Here is an 18,400-nt window from a genome sequence, read left to right on the forward strand (position 1 = left end):
ACCGTGGCGGAGACTATTCATGATTGGAGTGCTCTGGCCCATTGGGCCTTTTCCCCATCTCTTGTAGTGGATTCCTTAGATTCTCTCTCTCATTTAGGTTGTTTTCATTTGCACTGAATGACAAAGGCTTTGGTGTGGATGGCGAGGCCATGGAGTCCATTGATGCCCATTGGGATTATGAATGATGAAGTGGAGAAGCTGCCGCTATCAGAGGGACACAACACTGCTCTTAATAGAAAAGCATTTAGAAAGGCAGCAGGGAGGAGGTGGTGGTGCTGGGGGCTTTCTGACACTCCACTGATAAGAGGCAGCTCTTCAGAGGTGGTAGTGTGTACAATGAAACACGCTGATGGGGATACAATGACACACATGTTGCGTCTGACAGGCGCATGATTTAGACGTGGTACTAAGAGGGGAAAAAACAAACAAACCCTGGACCACACAACAGAGAGTTTCATGACATGACGTGACACTGGCGGCACAGACTTTTCTTGCGAGTCTGCCTGTGCGTGTTTCTACTTATTGGTTTGATTTGAGAGAAAACGCATTGTCATTACTCATAGCCGAACTTGACAGATTGAAGAGGGACATGGAAAGGAAGAGAGGAGTTAGTAGTGTAGTGGCACGGGAGTGAAAGAGAGATATGCAGAAAGGGAGAGCTGTCAGTTTGAGGAATGAGCTTGATAAGAGGAAGGGACTCGGCAGATGGGCAGAAGAAACCAGCAGCACACTTCTCAATTAAACATGTAAATACCAAAAGCAGGCAGCGACGGAGAAGGGAAAGTTAAATAAACACAGCACCGTGCTGTGATTACAAGCTCAAAACACCACCACCTTTGCCACTTTTTCAGTTCTTGCAACTCCAGGGAACTCTTTAATCCCGCTAAACTTCTGCTTTAACATGTTATATATTTCCTCCTTCTCCCCCCCCCCCCCCCCTTTCGGTTTTATCACCTCCTGTGGCTAAATTGATTCATGCAGAGTCAAATTCTTTGGGAAGTTGCACGCCCACCAGGAAATCATGATATAGATCTAATTGAGCTATTCATCCATTTACTTTGCCCTTTGTTATAATTTCTCTATTTTAATATTTTTCTAATAATCTTTGTCCATTATTTTTACATACATGCCCCCCTCTCCAACTCCTCCCCCGGTGCGCACCCTGCTGCGAACTACAGGGAGTATTTTAAATACTTCTGTAGGCAGTGTCCCTGACATTAATAACAATGAGCTTGGCATAACCACAGTACATTCTTAGGGTAGATTCACAGTTTGACATTCAGTCCAGATGCTATCGCGGGAGCCTTAGTGTTTAAGACCGCAGCAAAGACAGACATCTGTCACTTGTTACCTTTGAAGTGAATAAGAGAGGGATGCAGAAAAACACAGTGGACAAAAGGCCATTCTGACCACAGACCCTCAGTGTTTACAAACGGAAAGAGAGAGTGACAGGAGAAACTCAAGATGAATGGATCACTGCTGTTGATCTCTCCTCCTCATTCCATGTGCTAAGTTATTCCGTGGCTGCTACCCCAGTGGGGGGTGTAGGGAAACAGGAAGTTGAGAGAGGCAGGCAGAGGCAGACAGAATGCCTCAAGGACTCTGGAGGAGCAGAGCTCTTCTGCCTGCATGGGAAAAAAAACTCCCTAACAACTTACTGTACACTTCTCTAACCTGAGGTACCTAACATTACAAATGTGAACATAATCCACATTTTAATGAGTAGATGATGCTATATTAAGGCAATATTTGCAATAGTGTTGATGTTGAAACAAGCACGTCTATTGCATTAGCTGTTACTTGTGTTGGGGCTTAAGATTTAAAGTGTAAAGAAATGTATTTCTATAATTATTAGAACAATGGCCGTATTCATTTATCTTCTGTCATGTCTCCTTAGACCTGTTTCTATTTCAGGTTGCACGTCAAGTGAGAGCAGCTATATCTGGCTGGCAATTAAGCTGGTCCTGCCTCCCCTTGATGCTTGATTAGTCCGATTGATGGAGGAGGCCATATGTGGCGGTGTCAAAACTTGGCAGCCGGTCTCCATCCTCTCAAATGAGAAGCAGGCAATAAAGAGGCAGGCTGCCCAGAGTGGGTGCATGTATGCGAGGCCTGCAGCGCCATGATTTGGGCCCCCTGATATGTAGCATTTTCTCCGGAGGTCTTCGGGGCGCTGACCACTCCAGCCAAGTTCTCGTCGGGGCAGAGGCGGCCACCGGCTAGGCGTGTCACTGTACCGAGCCCTCTGGGGGCACAAGCTCCAGGCAAAGTGCGGGGGGTGTTGTGTGTGGGGTGGAGAGGAGTGGTAGATTGTGGGGGGGTTAGAAAGCTGAAAGATATGGCCCTCTTCCCAATCTCGCTCGGAGACAACAAAAAGGGAATGCTTGAGAAGGGGAAGCAGCGGGAGGAGAGCACAAAGACAAAGGCGCGGGCAAGGTCAGTCTAGCTAATGGGCCTGAGCCGTAGGCTGCCTGGGGCTAGGCACACTTCTGTTCTCTCTCACACACTGGGCCTTCAAAGACCCTTCAGTCCACCCCTCTCCTTCTCTCCTCTCCTTTCCCTCCATCTCTTCCACTCCTCTTTTTCTCGTTTCCCCACTTCCACTGGTGACAATTCCTCCCTTCAAAAGGTTCTGCACAGGTGCCTTTAAAGACACATTATCCACGAAACACCTCGGAAATACTCGCTTGCACGCCGTATCAACAATTGTGATGTTAATGAGTGACATTTCCCCAATTAGAAATAATTTCACACGGCCAATCCAAAATGACGGAGAAGGCGTTTTCTTTGTAAGCTAAGAAGATGCGTAATTCTCCGAGTGTATCCGCTGTCACCGGGCGTCATTAGATCCAAGGTGGGTCCATGGAAGTGCTAAGAGGAACTGTTGGAAATGAGGAGGAGGTGGAGTGTTGTTGTCAGGTTGGCTGGCTGGCGTTGCTTGGCTCCACTCGAGGGCTCCTTTAATGTGCAGCGGAGTAGAATAAGTGAGTGGCTGTGGGCACCAGCTGAGCTCACTCTCGTCTTCGCCTGGTAGCTGAGGGGTGAGCCGCTGCCACCTGACACTGGGCACACGGCTCAGGGCTCCTCTTGGCAACGTGGCACAGCACACATGTCCCCTCATTTGGATGGAGATTCAGACACAACACACAAAAGCTTTACCCCCCCGGCCCTCCTCCTCCTCCCTTCCCTTCCCTCCCTCGCTCACTCACACAGTCTCTCTTTTCCCCTCCTGTTTTTTTTTCTCCCCTTCTTTTAGTTTTTGACAGCATCGTAATAATCTGGGTATCTTCTTGATCATGCCCCATGTTTTTTTTTCCCTTTCCTCCTCATCTTCTCAGAGACGAGTTTGAAATTGCCTGCGTCAGGACTTTGCTAATTAAAGTCATACTTTCAAAAATGCCATAATAACTGTTAATTAGCTTGATGCTATTTTCAGCATAATTTGCTAATTAGTGGAAAACCTGTACAGCGTTTCTCTCTAATTACAGTATGGCTCCGCACGGCGCATCTGTGCCTTGACTCCAAATGATACCATTACAAAGTCCCGTATTACGCATTCTCTCAAAACAGTTAATTGCCTCCACAGATAGTGAGATACTTCAGTCAGCTGATTTTTATGGTAATAAATGGACAGGCACAGACACAAACCACCCTGGTTCATATTTATGAAATATGAAAAAGCAAAACAACCTCCTTATGAGATGCATGGTGTTACTTTGGAATATAATCTGGCTGGTTCTGTGATGATTTTGTGCGCTCATGCGTTGAGTTGCTGAGACTTTTAATGAAGTTTGATTTATTCTTTATTATAATCTTGTGAACAAGTAAGTCATAACATTGTCATTAAAGCAAAATATGTAGTGGGCAACAGCATAAACAATATGTAAGGTAATGGCAATGGCTCTGATGGATTGTACTTTCCATGTAAATACTAGAAGCAACATAATGTGGCCATGCCACAGCTTATTACTGAGAATGTAAGTACCTTGTCGTCCCGCCACTTATTTTCATGTAGCCTAGCAAGGGGAGAGAATTATGGACATGACCACAGGTTGACCCTAATACATGTGTATACCAGACACAAATTATGACTCATTAAGTGTGGTGAGGAGCATGATTGGCATGACCTCTGAACTCAGGACGTCAGCTGTGCCCATCCTCCGCTTTGCCCTGCTTTTGACAGCCACCAGTCTGACAGGGCTAGCAGCGGAGCTGGCTAATTAATGCACCACTTCAGAGACCCTTTCATTTATGGCTTCTGAAAGGCATTATTAAATTAATTAAACCACCAAGAGTTAGTCATTATGAAATCAGGAGGTTTACATGGATGACAGCGTTTATGAATTAAACATCCCCAAAGTTCCTCGCAGGAGATACCCCGAGCTGCATGCGGGTACCTAGCGCGACAGATGTTTGCCCCCCTTCTCCTCAAGCTAACCTGTATTGCAAGCGATTTAGGTCTCATTTGGGGGTTTGAAAACTAAAGGCAGGAGAGAAAGAGGTTCAGGATAGCTAATGAGCAGAGAAAGAGAGGGGAAAAGGAGGTCACTAGCTCTGTTCATCTGTAGACAGTACAGATGGTTGTTTTTTATACAATACAACAATGGCGTACATCAATTTGTTGATCGCTAATAGATAGCTACTCTCAGATGAATTGCAGACTGGAATCAGTTGTCTGTGGGCTTTAGCTGTGAACTCAACATTTATAGCCTCAAAACATTTAGAAAAGCTGTATGCTGTTTTTAACTCATCATGTGATGTGAAAACTACAAATGGTTCACGAGATAAATCCCATAAACTTGGGCTTAGCTGGAGAGCAGAGGGCAGAGATGAGTAGCTCACTCAGGAGCCTTGACGATAGACTCCTTTTCATCTGCGGACTGAGATTCACAGATTATCTCAAGAGGCTCTCTATCTCTGTCCTCGTCTCTATTTCTCTTTTTCTGTTGCACCCTCCCCTTCTCGCCCCTCGATTCAGGAAGTTTGCCAGCTACTGTCTTTGTTTACAATGCCAAGGGAAAATGTCAGAGCCGTTGAGAAAAATATCCTTAGAATCTTTTTTTTTTCATCTTCTTAATCTAACAGTTTACTGAACTTGATAAGTGTCCTATCAACATGCTAATCAAATTACTTCGGAACCAAAATTGACAGTTTTCATTAATTATACAAGATTATTCTAATTGCAATTCAAATTTATTCATTCCGAACAGAAGGTATTCAGTAATATTTTACAAAATTTGCATATTAAATGGAGGGAGTTGTGCATTATGCATGGTAATGTATGCACAGTTTCTTATTTTTAACTTCACGGCCATATGTGGTGTCGTTGTAGGAGCAGGTGAAAAGTCTAAGTGTGTTTAATTTGCTTGACAAACATTCGGCTGGAGCTTGTCAAGGGGAGTATTGTGAATGCCAATCTTTATTCCCTCTTTATTGATTACCCCAAACTCTAAACATCTGGAGGTAAATGGCACTGAGAGAGATGAACTGAATCATGGGATTAGTACCTTCAATGACTGAATCACTATCAATTACTTCAATAGCATAATTCAAGTGTACTGCATAAAAGCCACAGTACCTTGGTTTGAGCCAGGATTAATATTGCAATTTAACGTAACAATGGAAGCATGGGAATGATATGGATGGCATCCAACTTTTTTACATTGATGTCATAAAGCTAATGCCGTTATCTAAATACCAATGTATTTAATTCCTAATTTAGGCTTTGTTTGTAGAATGAAAAGGCTCAACGCATTAGGCGCATGTTTTTAAAAGGTAATGGATTCTGTGAGTAAAACAACCTTATTTATTCACTGAGACGCAAAACCCCCAATTTGCTCTTTGTTTTTATTTCCTAGAGCGGGCAGTGAAGTGCAAACAGCTTACTGGGAAGCTGTTTACTACTGTATATGACAAAGAGTGCGTGTGCATGTGTGTGCGCGCGAGCGTGTGTGTGTTAGTTTACGGGGAAGGGGGTGGCTCTTCCAACTCCACAGGCAAGGTCTTGTGTTGTAATGTAAGCGTAATAATTATCAAACAGCATCGGGGGCTCTGGGTATGGGCTTTAGCAGGGGGAGAGCATGTTTGATATGTAGAATCAGCCCATAGTGCATCCATAGAGGGTGACTAAATCGCACGGTTCATGGATCACATTAGTATTGCTCTGCATCCACCCTCGCACTATAGGTGATTTCCATTTAGACACACATTTCCACATGAAGATAAATATGACTTGAATCGTAATTTCCCTGAAGTAAATATAATACAAATACAACATAATACAGTGTCAGGCCAGGCAGGCTAATAGATTACTAGCGTGTTTTCCATTTGTATGGTAAGTGGTGAACCTAGGTGGTGGTCTGGCGAGTAACAAATTGAATGTTTAATCCATCTCAGTGCAGATTGAGGGTATCAGAAAGATCGGTAGTCGTGCGAGTTCTCTCATGACTGCTAGTATATTAGATATTTTTACTCTTTAGGGGTTTTAGGAATGTTGCTGGATTAACAAAAGGTGCAAAGTGGTAGATAAATTCAATTTCTTATCTTTTCTGAAGTCATCTGTTATTTTTCAAACGGGTATTTGGATTTGACATGCAGTCTTGCAGTCACTCACTGGTGTAATCTCTGATGTTGGATTGCAATAACACTAGCTCTGTTTGAGTTAAATACTTATACGCTTTTTTATGACTTTCAATTACAGAATTTAATATTGCACTTTATGTGGACCATTGAATTATTAACTGAAACCTCTCTTACCACTTGACACTCACTATTCAGGCTTCTTCCTTATATGCTATCGAGATCTTTGCGGGGAAACCGTGACAAATATGTGAAAGATACGCGCCCTTAATGTTACCAAACATTCTCTGAGTACATATTTAATTCTTTAATAAATGTTTGCTCTGGCATTTTGGAGAAGCTAGATTAGCGTCGACTGCACGGCGTCTCATATAAGTGTGACAAATTGATATTTTTATATAGCTTAATCTGTTTACTATGATGTTTATGCGAGGAATTATTACAAACTAATTAAAGAAATCACTTTGATATAATTAGTCAGATTTCAGGAAGCTCATTAGTAGTAATTTGCATGAAAAATAAGCCCTGTAGTGGTGCTTAGACCCAGCTATCCGATCTGTGTTTTATCTGGTTACACATCAACCCCCATTGTTTGTTGTTTGAGGCTGTCTGAAGTGGCCCACAATATTTTCAGTCATTGCCCTGAGAAGCGGTGGGGTGTCTTTCAACAAATTCCTCCCCTAAAGCAAGTCAACCTGTATGTGGAAGCAGACACATGCCTCTGTGTACATAAGGCAGGAGGAGTGAGCGGCAAAACACTGTCTATTTATCTGTCAGGTTCCTGACAAAGAACTGAGCTGACAAGTATGGGTTTCCCTCAGCAGAGCAGGGGGGCTTTATTCACCGTACTTACATGCCCAGTCTATGCCCAGAGACTCATGTTATTTGCAAATCACACTCTTTGAAAATTCACAAACGGGGCGAGACATGCCACGCTATGAGTTTGTCAGCTGCCTTCACAACAGCTAGCTATATCGCTAACAGTGTGCGTTTCGGTAAGGAAGCAGCTTTCTCTTAGCATTTGCCTCGCTGTCACTTTTTCCAACACATGCGTTCCTTGTGTCTTCATGCTTGGGGTCTCTCCTCCCTCAGAGGGTTGCCATCTTCCCTTTGGACTGACAAAACGCCCACGCTGAAATATGAAAAAAAAAAAAAAAAAGAGAGGGGGGAAAAAGGAAAAGAGATTCCTGGAATTACATCATTCTCTGCTGAAGCAGTTTCTCCACAAACCTGTGTGCAGATTTTCTCACATTTAAGGGATGATTAAGAAAAAAAAAAGTTGCCTTAATTTTTTCTTCCTCCTTTAAAAGATACCTGGCCTATCTTAGGCTTTGGGGTTGAAAATGCTGATACAAAAACAGGACCTGTTTATTCTTTATACCCTTTTCCCACCATCGGCGAAATCCTTTCCTAAACATCCGGACAGAGAAGCACTTGTGTGGCGCTGATGTCACAGACCTACCTGGCCTCCCTCTCACAAAAGCTAAGGTATCATTAGCTAGGCCCACACAATGGCCATTCAACCAAGCCACTGTGCTCCTCAGGACTCTGGAACAATGTTATTTTTTGTCTCAGAATTATAAGGACAGAGTTTTGCAGGAAACCTGACAGACAAAACCTTTTAGAGGTAAATGCTCCAGGCGGCTTTTGGGTTTAATCTTTTCCCATTAGCATTTCACCCCCCCACCCCCCTCTACACACACACACACCACCACCACCACCTCAACCCCCTCTATGCTCACACACAAAGACCATATTTACAGGGTCAAAAGTAAAGGCTCTGGGTCTCTGGAGACTGCTTTTTGTGTAGATCTTTCCTATATATTTGCAACACTTTTTAGAATTTATTTAGCTAATGGATTTCACTCGGGCTGCTGGGTAGCTCACTAAAATCTTAAATGTGTATTTGTTTGTGGTGAATTGTTTTTTTCGTTTCCATAACAGAATAAGAACACGGATAAATGAATATAACACACCCCTTAACTAAATATCGTGCCAAATTTTACACATGCGCACGAGAATATTAAAAATTATTAAGCCATAAAAGCGGGGGTTTATATAATAGAATTGTTTTTTGTCAACAATGCAACAGCTATGCCATGGGTTCATATGTGCTACCTTTGTGTGTGTGTGTGTGTTTGGTCTCATGTGTGTGTGTGTGCACATTCACTTACGCTCGTGTGTGCACGTGTGAGTGTGTATGTGTGTGTGACTCCATGTGTGTGATTCATTCCAGGGCAGTTTTAGTCCTTATAAAATATTCATTTTGGTTGTGCAGGGCCCTGTAATTGCCATCTCTCACCCTGAATTATTTATACCTCGCACAGACTGACAAAGCTTTGCCATACGGCCCCAGATGAATCAGAAAGCAGCCATCTCTGCTGCCAACAGCACTGGGCTTTCACACAAATATGGCAGCCACGTCTCTCTGCCTGGCCTCTCTTAATTTGACATTTTCTTTTTCCCCCTGCCTTTGTCCTAGGTGCACAGAAAGGTTACCTGTTAGCTTTAAGCACCGACCCACTCTCTGTCTTTCTATCTTTATACCCCCCACCACCTACATGACAGTCCACAGTGGGTGATTTTTTTTTTTAAACTCTTCTGAGAATGCGTTAATGTGGTGCCGATGTCGCAGCCTCATGTTTCATGATGGCTTACCAGTTTTGACAGCCACTTTAGATGTATGTATTATACATTAGTAATAATACGATGCCGAAATATACTTGCATACATTTGAGCACGCATGGGCAGACAGCAAAACCACTGACTCACTGACCTATATGTTACACACACACAAACAAACGCTCATATACATACGCATGCAAATTAGCCCCTGCTGGCCTGCTGGGTCCAGCAAGGCTTTCTGTAAATGGTCAAAGCCCCCCTGCCGGCCTTGCCTGTACAGATGTGTTCCTCTCCGTCTTGCCTGGGTCTGATCACTCCAAGGTGCCACAGGAGAGAGACGGCGGCGGTGTATGGCTCTCATTGTAAACCCGCTCTGGGGCCTTCCAGAACCCCACGTCCAGCACCCTAAATACTACTATTCACCCTGGCCAGTTACTCCAACATATGCTTATCTTCCATCTCACTAGTGCAGGGAGGTGCTGACTGGTATTTCCTCAAGGCCTCAAGCTCCAACGCTGACCAGTAATCAAAGCACCATATTTCTCCTCCTGCAGAAAAATAACCTGGAGATACCTCTATGCCGTCCAGCTGGTGAGCAGAGTAAATATTCCTCAGGGCTGTATTGTGGATGTACGTGATTATTTTTGTAATGTCAGCCACCTCATGAGGAACACTCAGACTGTCACGGTCATTATCAGTAATCATCATCACATTTCTGTGGTGCTTATGATTAAGTAAAATCTAGGAGTTCCAGTTTGGATGTAGATGATGCCGGCACTATAGCAGCAACCAGTGTTTTATTCGTTTTTACAACAGGGCCGTGCAAGACAAAACAACGCAGAATTATTTATGTTTTGTGTCTTATTATATTGTGTTCAAAGTCCTAGTAGAGAAAAAGCTGTATTCAGAGTAAAACAAAGAACAGCGTGCAACAGTACACAGCCTCAGCAGTATCTTGATGTGAGGGGATGGGAGAGGCAGAGAGAAAGCTTGGGGCTAAACATGCAGTATGTGGCGGGCTGGAGCTAAAAGCTGCATAAAGCACACAGCCTTAGTCCACTGTTAGCAAGTGATGGATAGTTAGCAGGAGCTTCGAGTCTTCGTCTAATCTGTTACAGTAAACCTGTGCCAAAGCCTGAAGGGAATCAGTGGGGGCTGGCTAGGAGTGGGTTTGACGTGAAACCATTTGTGAAGACGAGCGATTCTCTTAAGTAAGAAACTAACAGTGTCCAGTGAGGGAGAGGGATAGTTAGAGAGCGAGAGAGACAGGAGGTGAAGAGAATGAGTGAGAGTGCGAGAGAGGGAGAGAAGGAGGAAGAGATACAATAATGAGTCCTGTAGCCATGGAGTAAATGAAGAGGGATTGACAGAGTGAGGGATCCTCAAGTGAAATAATGTCAATGCCACTCTGCCCATTAGAGAGAAAGGGGGATGGTGGAGGAGAGGGTAAAGAGGGATGAATGGAGGGACACAGCTACATCTTACGGTGCAGAGGAAGCACATAAATTATTTGTGACACCCTCACAACACACATACCACCAACAAAAATATGAAATATGAAACAACAAAATGAACTGACAATAGCAGCAGGAAAAAATAAAGAAATGAAAACAAAAAAGGCCTTGGAAATACCCAATAAATTCTTTGAGACACGTTGTCGGGATATTTGATGCCGAACAATAATAATCACAGTGACATCTGCCTTGCTGCTCTCGAAGGAGACGGGCAGAGCCCGTGAGTGGAAGGGGTTAATCTTCCAAACACAATAAGGTTGGATAGTGAGGCACTTGTTCCCCGATAAAGAAGTGATAGGATCTGTGGGTCTGGTCCCTTGGCGCTTGTACAGGGGTAGAGCAAATATTGTTAATGTGCTGTGGTTTACTTCAGCTAAGGCGAGAAAAACAGCTCTGCTTGACGAGAGAAGACAGTGGCAAACATGAATATGACGGGAATGGCCACGGAGCTCAGTTCACCCTCCCAGGGACTTAACTGGCACATATATCCGAGCCCACTCAGTTGCATAAATAAGTGTTCGGGAAGATTAAGATCTATAAGTGTCTCTATTTCTCGTTTTACCTGCTCCGCCTTGTCACAACAGGGATCTGAATGCAGTTCAGTGAAGTGCCTAATAACTGGAGCAGTAGGTAGGGAAGGCAGGAGGCTTGACATTAAGACCCTGGCGTTTTGGAAATCCGATACGCTATTGACCCGTGTACTACTATCTCAGCGTAGAGATCTGGTGTCAGCAGATTGTAGTCTGGTGTTGGGAACCGTTTTCTTACAGGGCTCCTGTAACAGGGGCCCATTGAGTCTGGGAGGCAGCTGGGGCCTGATGGGCTGGAGCTGGGTGGTGATCGATACTCACCGCCCTGCAACGGATGACCTCACTGTCATGGCTGCCGGCTGTGGACACTGCATGCTAGTCATTAGTGCCGGGGCACCAATCAGGAGCTTAGAGTTGTCAATACCTGACTCTTACAGAAACCATGGCCATCTGTCAGTGTATTGTGTAGCAGCCTAAGTAAATATGGGCAAGCTCTTTTGAACAATAAGAACAAGGTGTACTATTAGAGCACGGAAAATATATCCTCATGTAAGCAACTAAAGAAACTGGTGGGTGAAAACACGTTTTAAAGAAAGCTGACTTTTTTTTTTGGATCAAAAAATGTGAATGAAATTGACAGGACAGCTAGCCTCCACTGTCGATAGAGCCTTCTTAATAATACAACATTATCCTTATTTGCCCTCTTCACTCAAATCAAAGGAATGGACATTTATGCATGAGTGACATCAACCCGGCAATTAAGTTGGTCATTTAAACGAGAGAGGGCCTTCCTCACCTCGCCTGTTTGTTTTTTCCCCCCTCTCCCTCTCTTCTTTTTTTCCCTATTCCTCTTCTGTTTGATGATGGGAGAGGGTGAGCTAGAATTAGGGCGATGGGTCTTCCTTTGAGTGTCAGCCTAAAATGATCAGAGTAAAGATAAGAGGGTCTAGCAGCCCTCAAATCAGTCAAAGTGCCAAAGTCGGCCTTTTTCTCCTCAATTACCGGGTCTGTGAAGCCAGGGAGTGGAAGGCGCAGAGCCTGCTGCATTACTAAAGAGACAATCTATTTCCCCTTTGACCAGAGGGAGAGAAATCATTATGGCATGATTAGTAGCTTCAGCAGTGGGCGAGCATGGAGGTACTACAGGAGAATCGTATTAATTGCCTTAGACCAAGGCATGAGCAGGATTGTTTTAATGTTGATTTGTGGACCTGTATGACTAGCTGTCGGAGATAAAAGCTGATGTCAGGTCTTAGTTATACTGGCAGACTTCGGGCATGCAGACAGAGAGGGTTGATGTCAGAATGAGCTTCTGTGGCTACACCGAAAGTCTTTCTCTATATGCCTGTCAATGTCTTCCTCTTTGTCTTCCTTCACACTTCATAGTTTTCCTCTACGCCTCCCTCTTTCCTTCCCTCTACTCCTCTCTTTCTCTCAGATGGACTACACCCCAGCCCACCCCACCCCTTCCCATACACCCTTTCTCTCTCTCGCTCTCCTCCAACTGATAGCTGCCTTGGCCGATTATTTCATCCAGTGCGGTCCACTGAGAGCCTCCTCTCCCGGCTTTGGAAGAGCTTTAATTAGCCATGTTAATATCCCCTTCATTGGCCTTAATATCACTCAACACCTTCCTCCATCTCAGCGGCCACCAGGGTCCCCCTGTCCTGTCAGAACAGCTGATTATTGAGAAGGATAGCTTTAATCAAACCTAATTGCAGTTCATTCTTTCTCTCTATCCCCCTTTGCCCTCCATTGCCAACATCTAATGGCAGCGACGACTTGATATCCCATTAAAAAACAATTAAACAACCTCCTTTTGTCTCTGTGCGTGCCAAAACACCAGCACAAACTTCTGTAGATATTTAAGAAGTAAAAGAGAGAGAGAGGGGCCTTGTCTTAATTGCTCTCCTTTTCACCAAGGACCAATTTGCACTGTGCTCATGGAGAATCTTAACCAACTCAAATGTAATGGATGCTATAGCGCTGCCACTGCTGTGGACTATGAAAATTAAGCTTATCTTTTTAGGAGAGAAATTGTGCTTAATTGCCTTCATAACAGTAAACATAAAGGAGCTACTTTATGATAGCGTGGGCACTCAATTTCTTGTGTTTATTGTTTCTTAACTTTTGGTTTTGCTGTAGTGGGAACAGTATGTAAAAGCATTAAAGTATCCCAGAAAAGAGACAAGACTAACTCTGAAAGTAATGTGTTTCTTTTATGAAGTCAATGCATTGCTTGGGAAATATATTCTATCTCTTGCTTTGACATAAATTGTTTACCAACCGGTGATGGATGTACGTGCACATGCCTGCACGCACATATGCATGTAGATGTGTGCACGCGCGCACACAAATGCGCACCACCCGCCTTGCCCAATCTATATGAGTGGCGACAGACAAATAAAAGTCGTATTTCAGGTCTGCTTTCCGCAGATGTCTGCTGCTCTACATTATGGCTCTTTGGGGAAATAAAAACAGGGTCAGGGAATTAGAGTACATAATGGTCATTTTGATGATCAGCCAACAGATGCAACCCGAAAACACAGTGAACACAATCAAGCGAAATGCACTAATGACAAGTCAGGTTTTTTATGGCCTCACCACACACCGACAGGCAATCAGCATTCTGGCATGGGTTAAAACGTCTTTTATTGATGTCCAAGCCAAAGCTTCTTGGATGTGGAGTGAAAATATTTTCTCACCTCTCCTCTCCCTCCTGGGCCCTCCGCGAAGCACAAGGTATAGGAGTCTATCGAAGAACGCTTCTAAATGACCAGTGCATGTGTTAATGTGGCCGGGGTTAGAAGGGTCATTTCAGACTCTGATTTATGGCTTGGCCAGGATCCCACTGGGCGAACGAGAAGTCTTAAGTGTTGTGAAAGCGTCCTCGCAGGCCACACAAGCCACTGTATTTAGCTGAATGAAATGTCCGTGCAATCTATGGTGCAATCTATGGTAATCCAATGAGCCGCTGCAATTCTGTGAGTCAAGTTAGTATTACAATGAAAACCGCAGTATTGCATATAGTAATGCTAGTGCAATGTGATGAAAAATAAATATCACAGCGCTGTATTTATAATGAATCGGAGAAAGCAAAGGCGCAATCAGTCATGATTCTGTGGGGAGAATTTGCAAAAACAACAAGTCGATTTCATTGTTTATTCTGTGTGGTTGTGCGGAATTTTACACAATGGGCTACATCTGAGATAATTTCTCTTATTGGTCTTGTTTTTAGTTTTCCTCTCTTTAACTATTTGATGTCTGTAAAGCCTCATCTGATATACAACTCTCAGTACGAGGGCTTATCAATAAATTCAGCAAGACCTGAGAAGGCGGCTTACAAACTAAGCAAGCCCAGATCTCACTCAGACGTGACATTTGTTCAGAGACGATTAGCCAGGTTGTAATTTGTGGCATAATTGCCTCACCCACCCACAAGAACATGGGTGTGTGTATGCGTTATGTGTGTGTGTGTGTGTGTCTGTCTGTGCGCGTGTGTGTGTGTGTGGCATACGGTGGTCCCAGGAGTGTCCGCCTAATTGCCTGACAGGACTATAAGTTTTGTGGCGCGCTCTCACCTTGTTAGGTCCTTTATCCCTGATGCTCTTCAAACAAGACCTGGTCACAGGTGGGCCTCATTTGCTTCCCTATTGAACAGGAGAACTTTAATTGCACAGGGGGTGTCCTGGGATTAAAGCGGTGGGTGGAATATCAAGTGACTTCCTATATGTTAGTGGCAGATGGGAGTTGGGAAAGACCCGTGAACTCAGGTGAGAGGATGAGATCACAAACAGCTCTAGATTTTGAAAGAATAATAAAGAGTGCGACTTCTCAAACCGAGATACCGTGATGTTCACACGGTGAATGAACAAATGTGGAAAATGGGTGTGCTTGAGAAATCCTGTTGAAATATTCTGTTACCTCGCCAGCTAAAATTCCAGCGTCATAAAGTATAATTAATATTTTTGCTTTTTCTTTTCTGCTCTCTCACAGATTCTTCCTAAAGTTCTTTCTCAAGTGCAATCAGAACTGTCTGAAGAATGCAGGGAATCCACGAGACATGCGCAGATTCCAGGTGACTGAAATCTATTTCACACATATGCTCTATTTCTGTCCCTGTCTTTCACTGTCTCGCTCTCTTTTTGCAGACACGCACGCTCTCACACACACAGGTGTGCAAATGCACAGCCACAGCTGCTCCACTATACTAAGTCACACTGACACAGATTCACATATGAATACATTTTTATTATTGGCACTGAAGGAGGCAAAAACCAGGCAAAGAGAGAGAGAGAGGGATTTTGTGTCCTGTGTGCTCTTGGACAGAATATTTATTAGGGAATACCATCTGACACAAATAAGGATATAGGATTTAAGAGTGCCATCAATTGTGTCCCTGACAGCTTTCTGAGCCTCTGCACAGAGGGGAGGACGATCCAACCAAATGTAACAACAGTGTTAACTCACGAACTGTCTGGCAGCGGAAACGCATACCTTCTTGCACACGCATATCTGCAAGCACGCCCACAGGCAGACACACACACATAGACATATAGATAGATGTGATACACGCTAGGAACCCTTATATATATAAGTTTTATCCACATATGCATGTACTTTATGTCAAACCATGCTTTTTAAAAAGATAATAAAACATTATTGTAAGCTAACAAAATTCTGCCAGTTAAAAGACATTTTTACCGTCTCTTAACTCAGTCTTATCTAAAGTGTCAAATAGTTAAGCCTTAAAATGATTGACTCCCTGTTGTTCCATTTGTCTACCTATCCTACTCAGCAGCCCACATCACCACAAGCAGCCCACTAGGTCAAGGTGAGACAGTGAGAGTTTAGTGTGATTTGTCCTATCAGGGTAACGACAGCCTACAGGAGGGCGGCCGTCACTGGCAGCACTGTTTTGTGATAGACACATAAGCCAGCATCCTCCAGGAGGAAGCCCAGATATGAAACAGACAAGACAGGGTGTCCCCTCCTGATGTCACTACCATCAGACCTCCCCTGCCTCTTCAAATCTTCCCTCAGGCTGAATGTGGACTGATGCGTGACAGCCACCAAGGGCTTTCACCTCTCACTCCTATATGTCAAAAGGAATGCAATAACTTTTTGCATCACTCTTTTTGTGTAACTATATTATTTTTCCAAAACAGAAGATGTTTTTACTTTTTATTATCATCGATTGCCTTTATTCCAGCAGTTAGTATGTCATTTGCCCTAAATAGATTTCCCAGATGTGCCACCGTAGGTGTTTCTCTGGCTAAAGTTGTGTATTCTGCATGCCTTCCACTCTTCTTATTACCCCCAAAACCAGCTGGAGGCCAGAAAGGGCCCAATCCATCATCCTCAGCTTGGCCCAGCTCTGAACCTGCTCACAAGAATGGAGCTCTTTCACTTCCCCTTCTCTCCCCTCCTCTCCCTATACCCCCACCTACCCCAAACCAACCAAAAAAAGCACCCCCCTAAATTCCACTGCTACACCGAGGTCACTTACCGGCGAAGCAAACCTGAGAGGGGCTCTCTGTTTCCGGCTCAGAAACACTTTGGCCATTCACATGTGGCTCACTGTTTGGAATGTGGTAGCCAAAAAAACAACAACAAAAATAAGCATTATGAAATATGGGGTATGGCTTGGAATTTGATCCTAGTAAAATGTTTGCTGAGAGATGGGCTAGAGCACTGTTCAGTTGCTAATGACTCCAGTAATATTTTAAAAGGGAGGCCTTCCATCCTCAAAGAGATGGACAAGCTGATCAATAATACCGAGCTTCGCCTATGATGACAGTTGGTAGAGTGGGTAAACGGAAATGGTATTTTAGTGATCGAAATGTCAATTAGCTGTACACAAATGCACGACAGTAAAAAGAAAAAAGGAAATGGCAGGGAGGGGAGGTCGATGTAATGTGATCTGTCCAAAGAGGACAACCAATTCATGAGCTTTAGTACCTGGACACAACAAACTATCCCTCAGAATGTCCCTAAACCTTTACTAAAAATGTACTATTATCACCTTCAAACTTTCTCAATTGCATGTTTTGCTTTTATTCCTCTCGCAGGTTGTCGTATCGACGACCGTCAATGTGGACGGCCATGTCTTGGCTGTCTCTGACAACATGTTTGTACACAACAATTCCAAGCATGGGCGAAGGGCTCGCAGACTCGACCCTTCAGAAGGTACGCCTCCTTATCTGGAGAATGGTAGGCACATTTTTACATCTTATAATTTGCTACGCTCCTTTTTCTCATAGTTTCTTTCAGACTTCCTCCCATTTTTTTCCTCCCAGATCACACACCTAGTTGCTTCTAGTTGCTTAGAAGCTTTCGTTCCTCCATCACTTTCATTTTTTTTTTCACTTTTTAAGTTGCTTTTGGCCTCACTCATACCTGCTGTTATGTCTTGATTGGAAGCAACATGCATTAGTCAGTGTTTATCATTTCAGTATCGCCAGCGAAGATGATAATACTCGGACTAATTCACTCTTTTAAAATGTTATACTACTTCCAGTCTCCTAACGCACCTACATTTGTCTTAAAAGCCAATGTGAAACATGATCAAATTGCTGAAGAATTTGGCTGTGAGGTCAATTTCCTGCCACTGGGTTCTGCAGTTTTAGCTGTGAGAGAGCTGAAACAGGGGGAGGAAGGAGAAAGACAGAAAAGAGGGGGGAGGTAAGGGGGGTTGTTAGTGTGTGTGTGTGTGTGTGTGTGTGTGTGTGTGTGTGTGTGTGAAACAGAGAGAAAGAGAGAGAAGGAGAGAAGGGGTGTGGGGGGTGGCCTATGAGAAAAACAGAACTTACTGTTTTTCTTCCAACTGATTCCATATGATAGACTGATTGCCTTCTCAGCCAAAAGAGAGAAAAGTAGGACCACCAAACCATGGGAAATCCAAAAAGTAAAATGCACTAAACATAACCTTCTGACCCTTGTGGCCTCAGCTTGCAGATGGGAGCACACACAGCTGAAAGACTGCAAGGGAAAAAAAAGAAAAGAAAAGTTAACTGACTTAGCCCAATTGTGCAAATTGCTTATTTTCAGATTTCAAGGGCCAATTATGGCTAGCCAAACAGTTTATATACACCACTGACTAAAACAAGCTTCTCTACACATTAATGGGCATTAATGGTTCTATCACCAAAA

The 18,400-nt window shown here is 43.7% G+C and overlaps 1 protein-coding gene across 9 annotated transcripts in view; it reads left to right on the forward strand.

Annotated features, from left to right (window-relative positions):
• The window catches only part of LOC146505529 (transcription factor COE3), a 67,879-nt gene that overhangs the window by 24,522 nt on the left and 24,957 nt on the right, over window positions 1-18,400 (forward strand). For 5 of the 9 annotated variants that reach the window (XM_085182322.1, XM_085182320.1, XM_085182325.1 and 2 more), the window contains exons 7-8: window positions 15,245-15,326; window positions 17,320-17,461. In XM_085182322.1, coding sequence (XP_085038448.1) covers window positions 15,245-15,326; window positions 17,320-17,461 — 224 coding nt within the window. The remainder of the gene's footprint in view (window positions 1-15,244; window positions 15,327-17,319; window positions 17,462-18,400) is intronic. The other 4 variants (XM_085182324.1, XM_085182323.1, XM_085182326.1 and 1 more) reach the window with 1 other exon arrangement.

This window comes from Neolamprologus multifasciatus, chromosome 13, assembly GCF_963576455.1.
Source record: "Neolamprologus multifasciatus chromosome 13, fNeoMul1.2, whole genome shotgun sequence".
NCBI lineage: Eukaryota > Metazoa > Chordata > Actinopteri > Cichliformes > Cichlidae > Neolamprologus > Neolamprologus multifasciatus.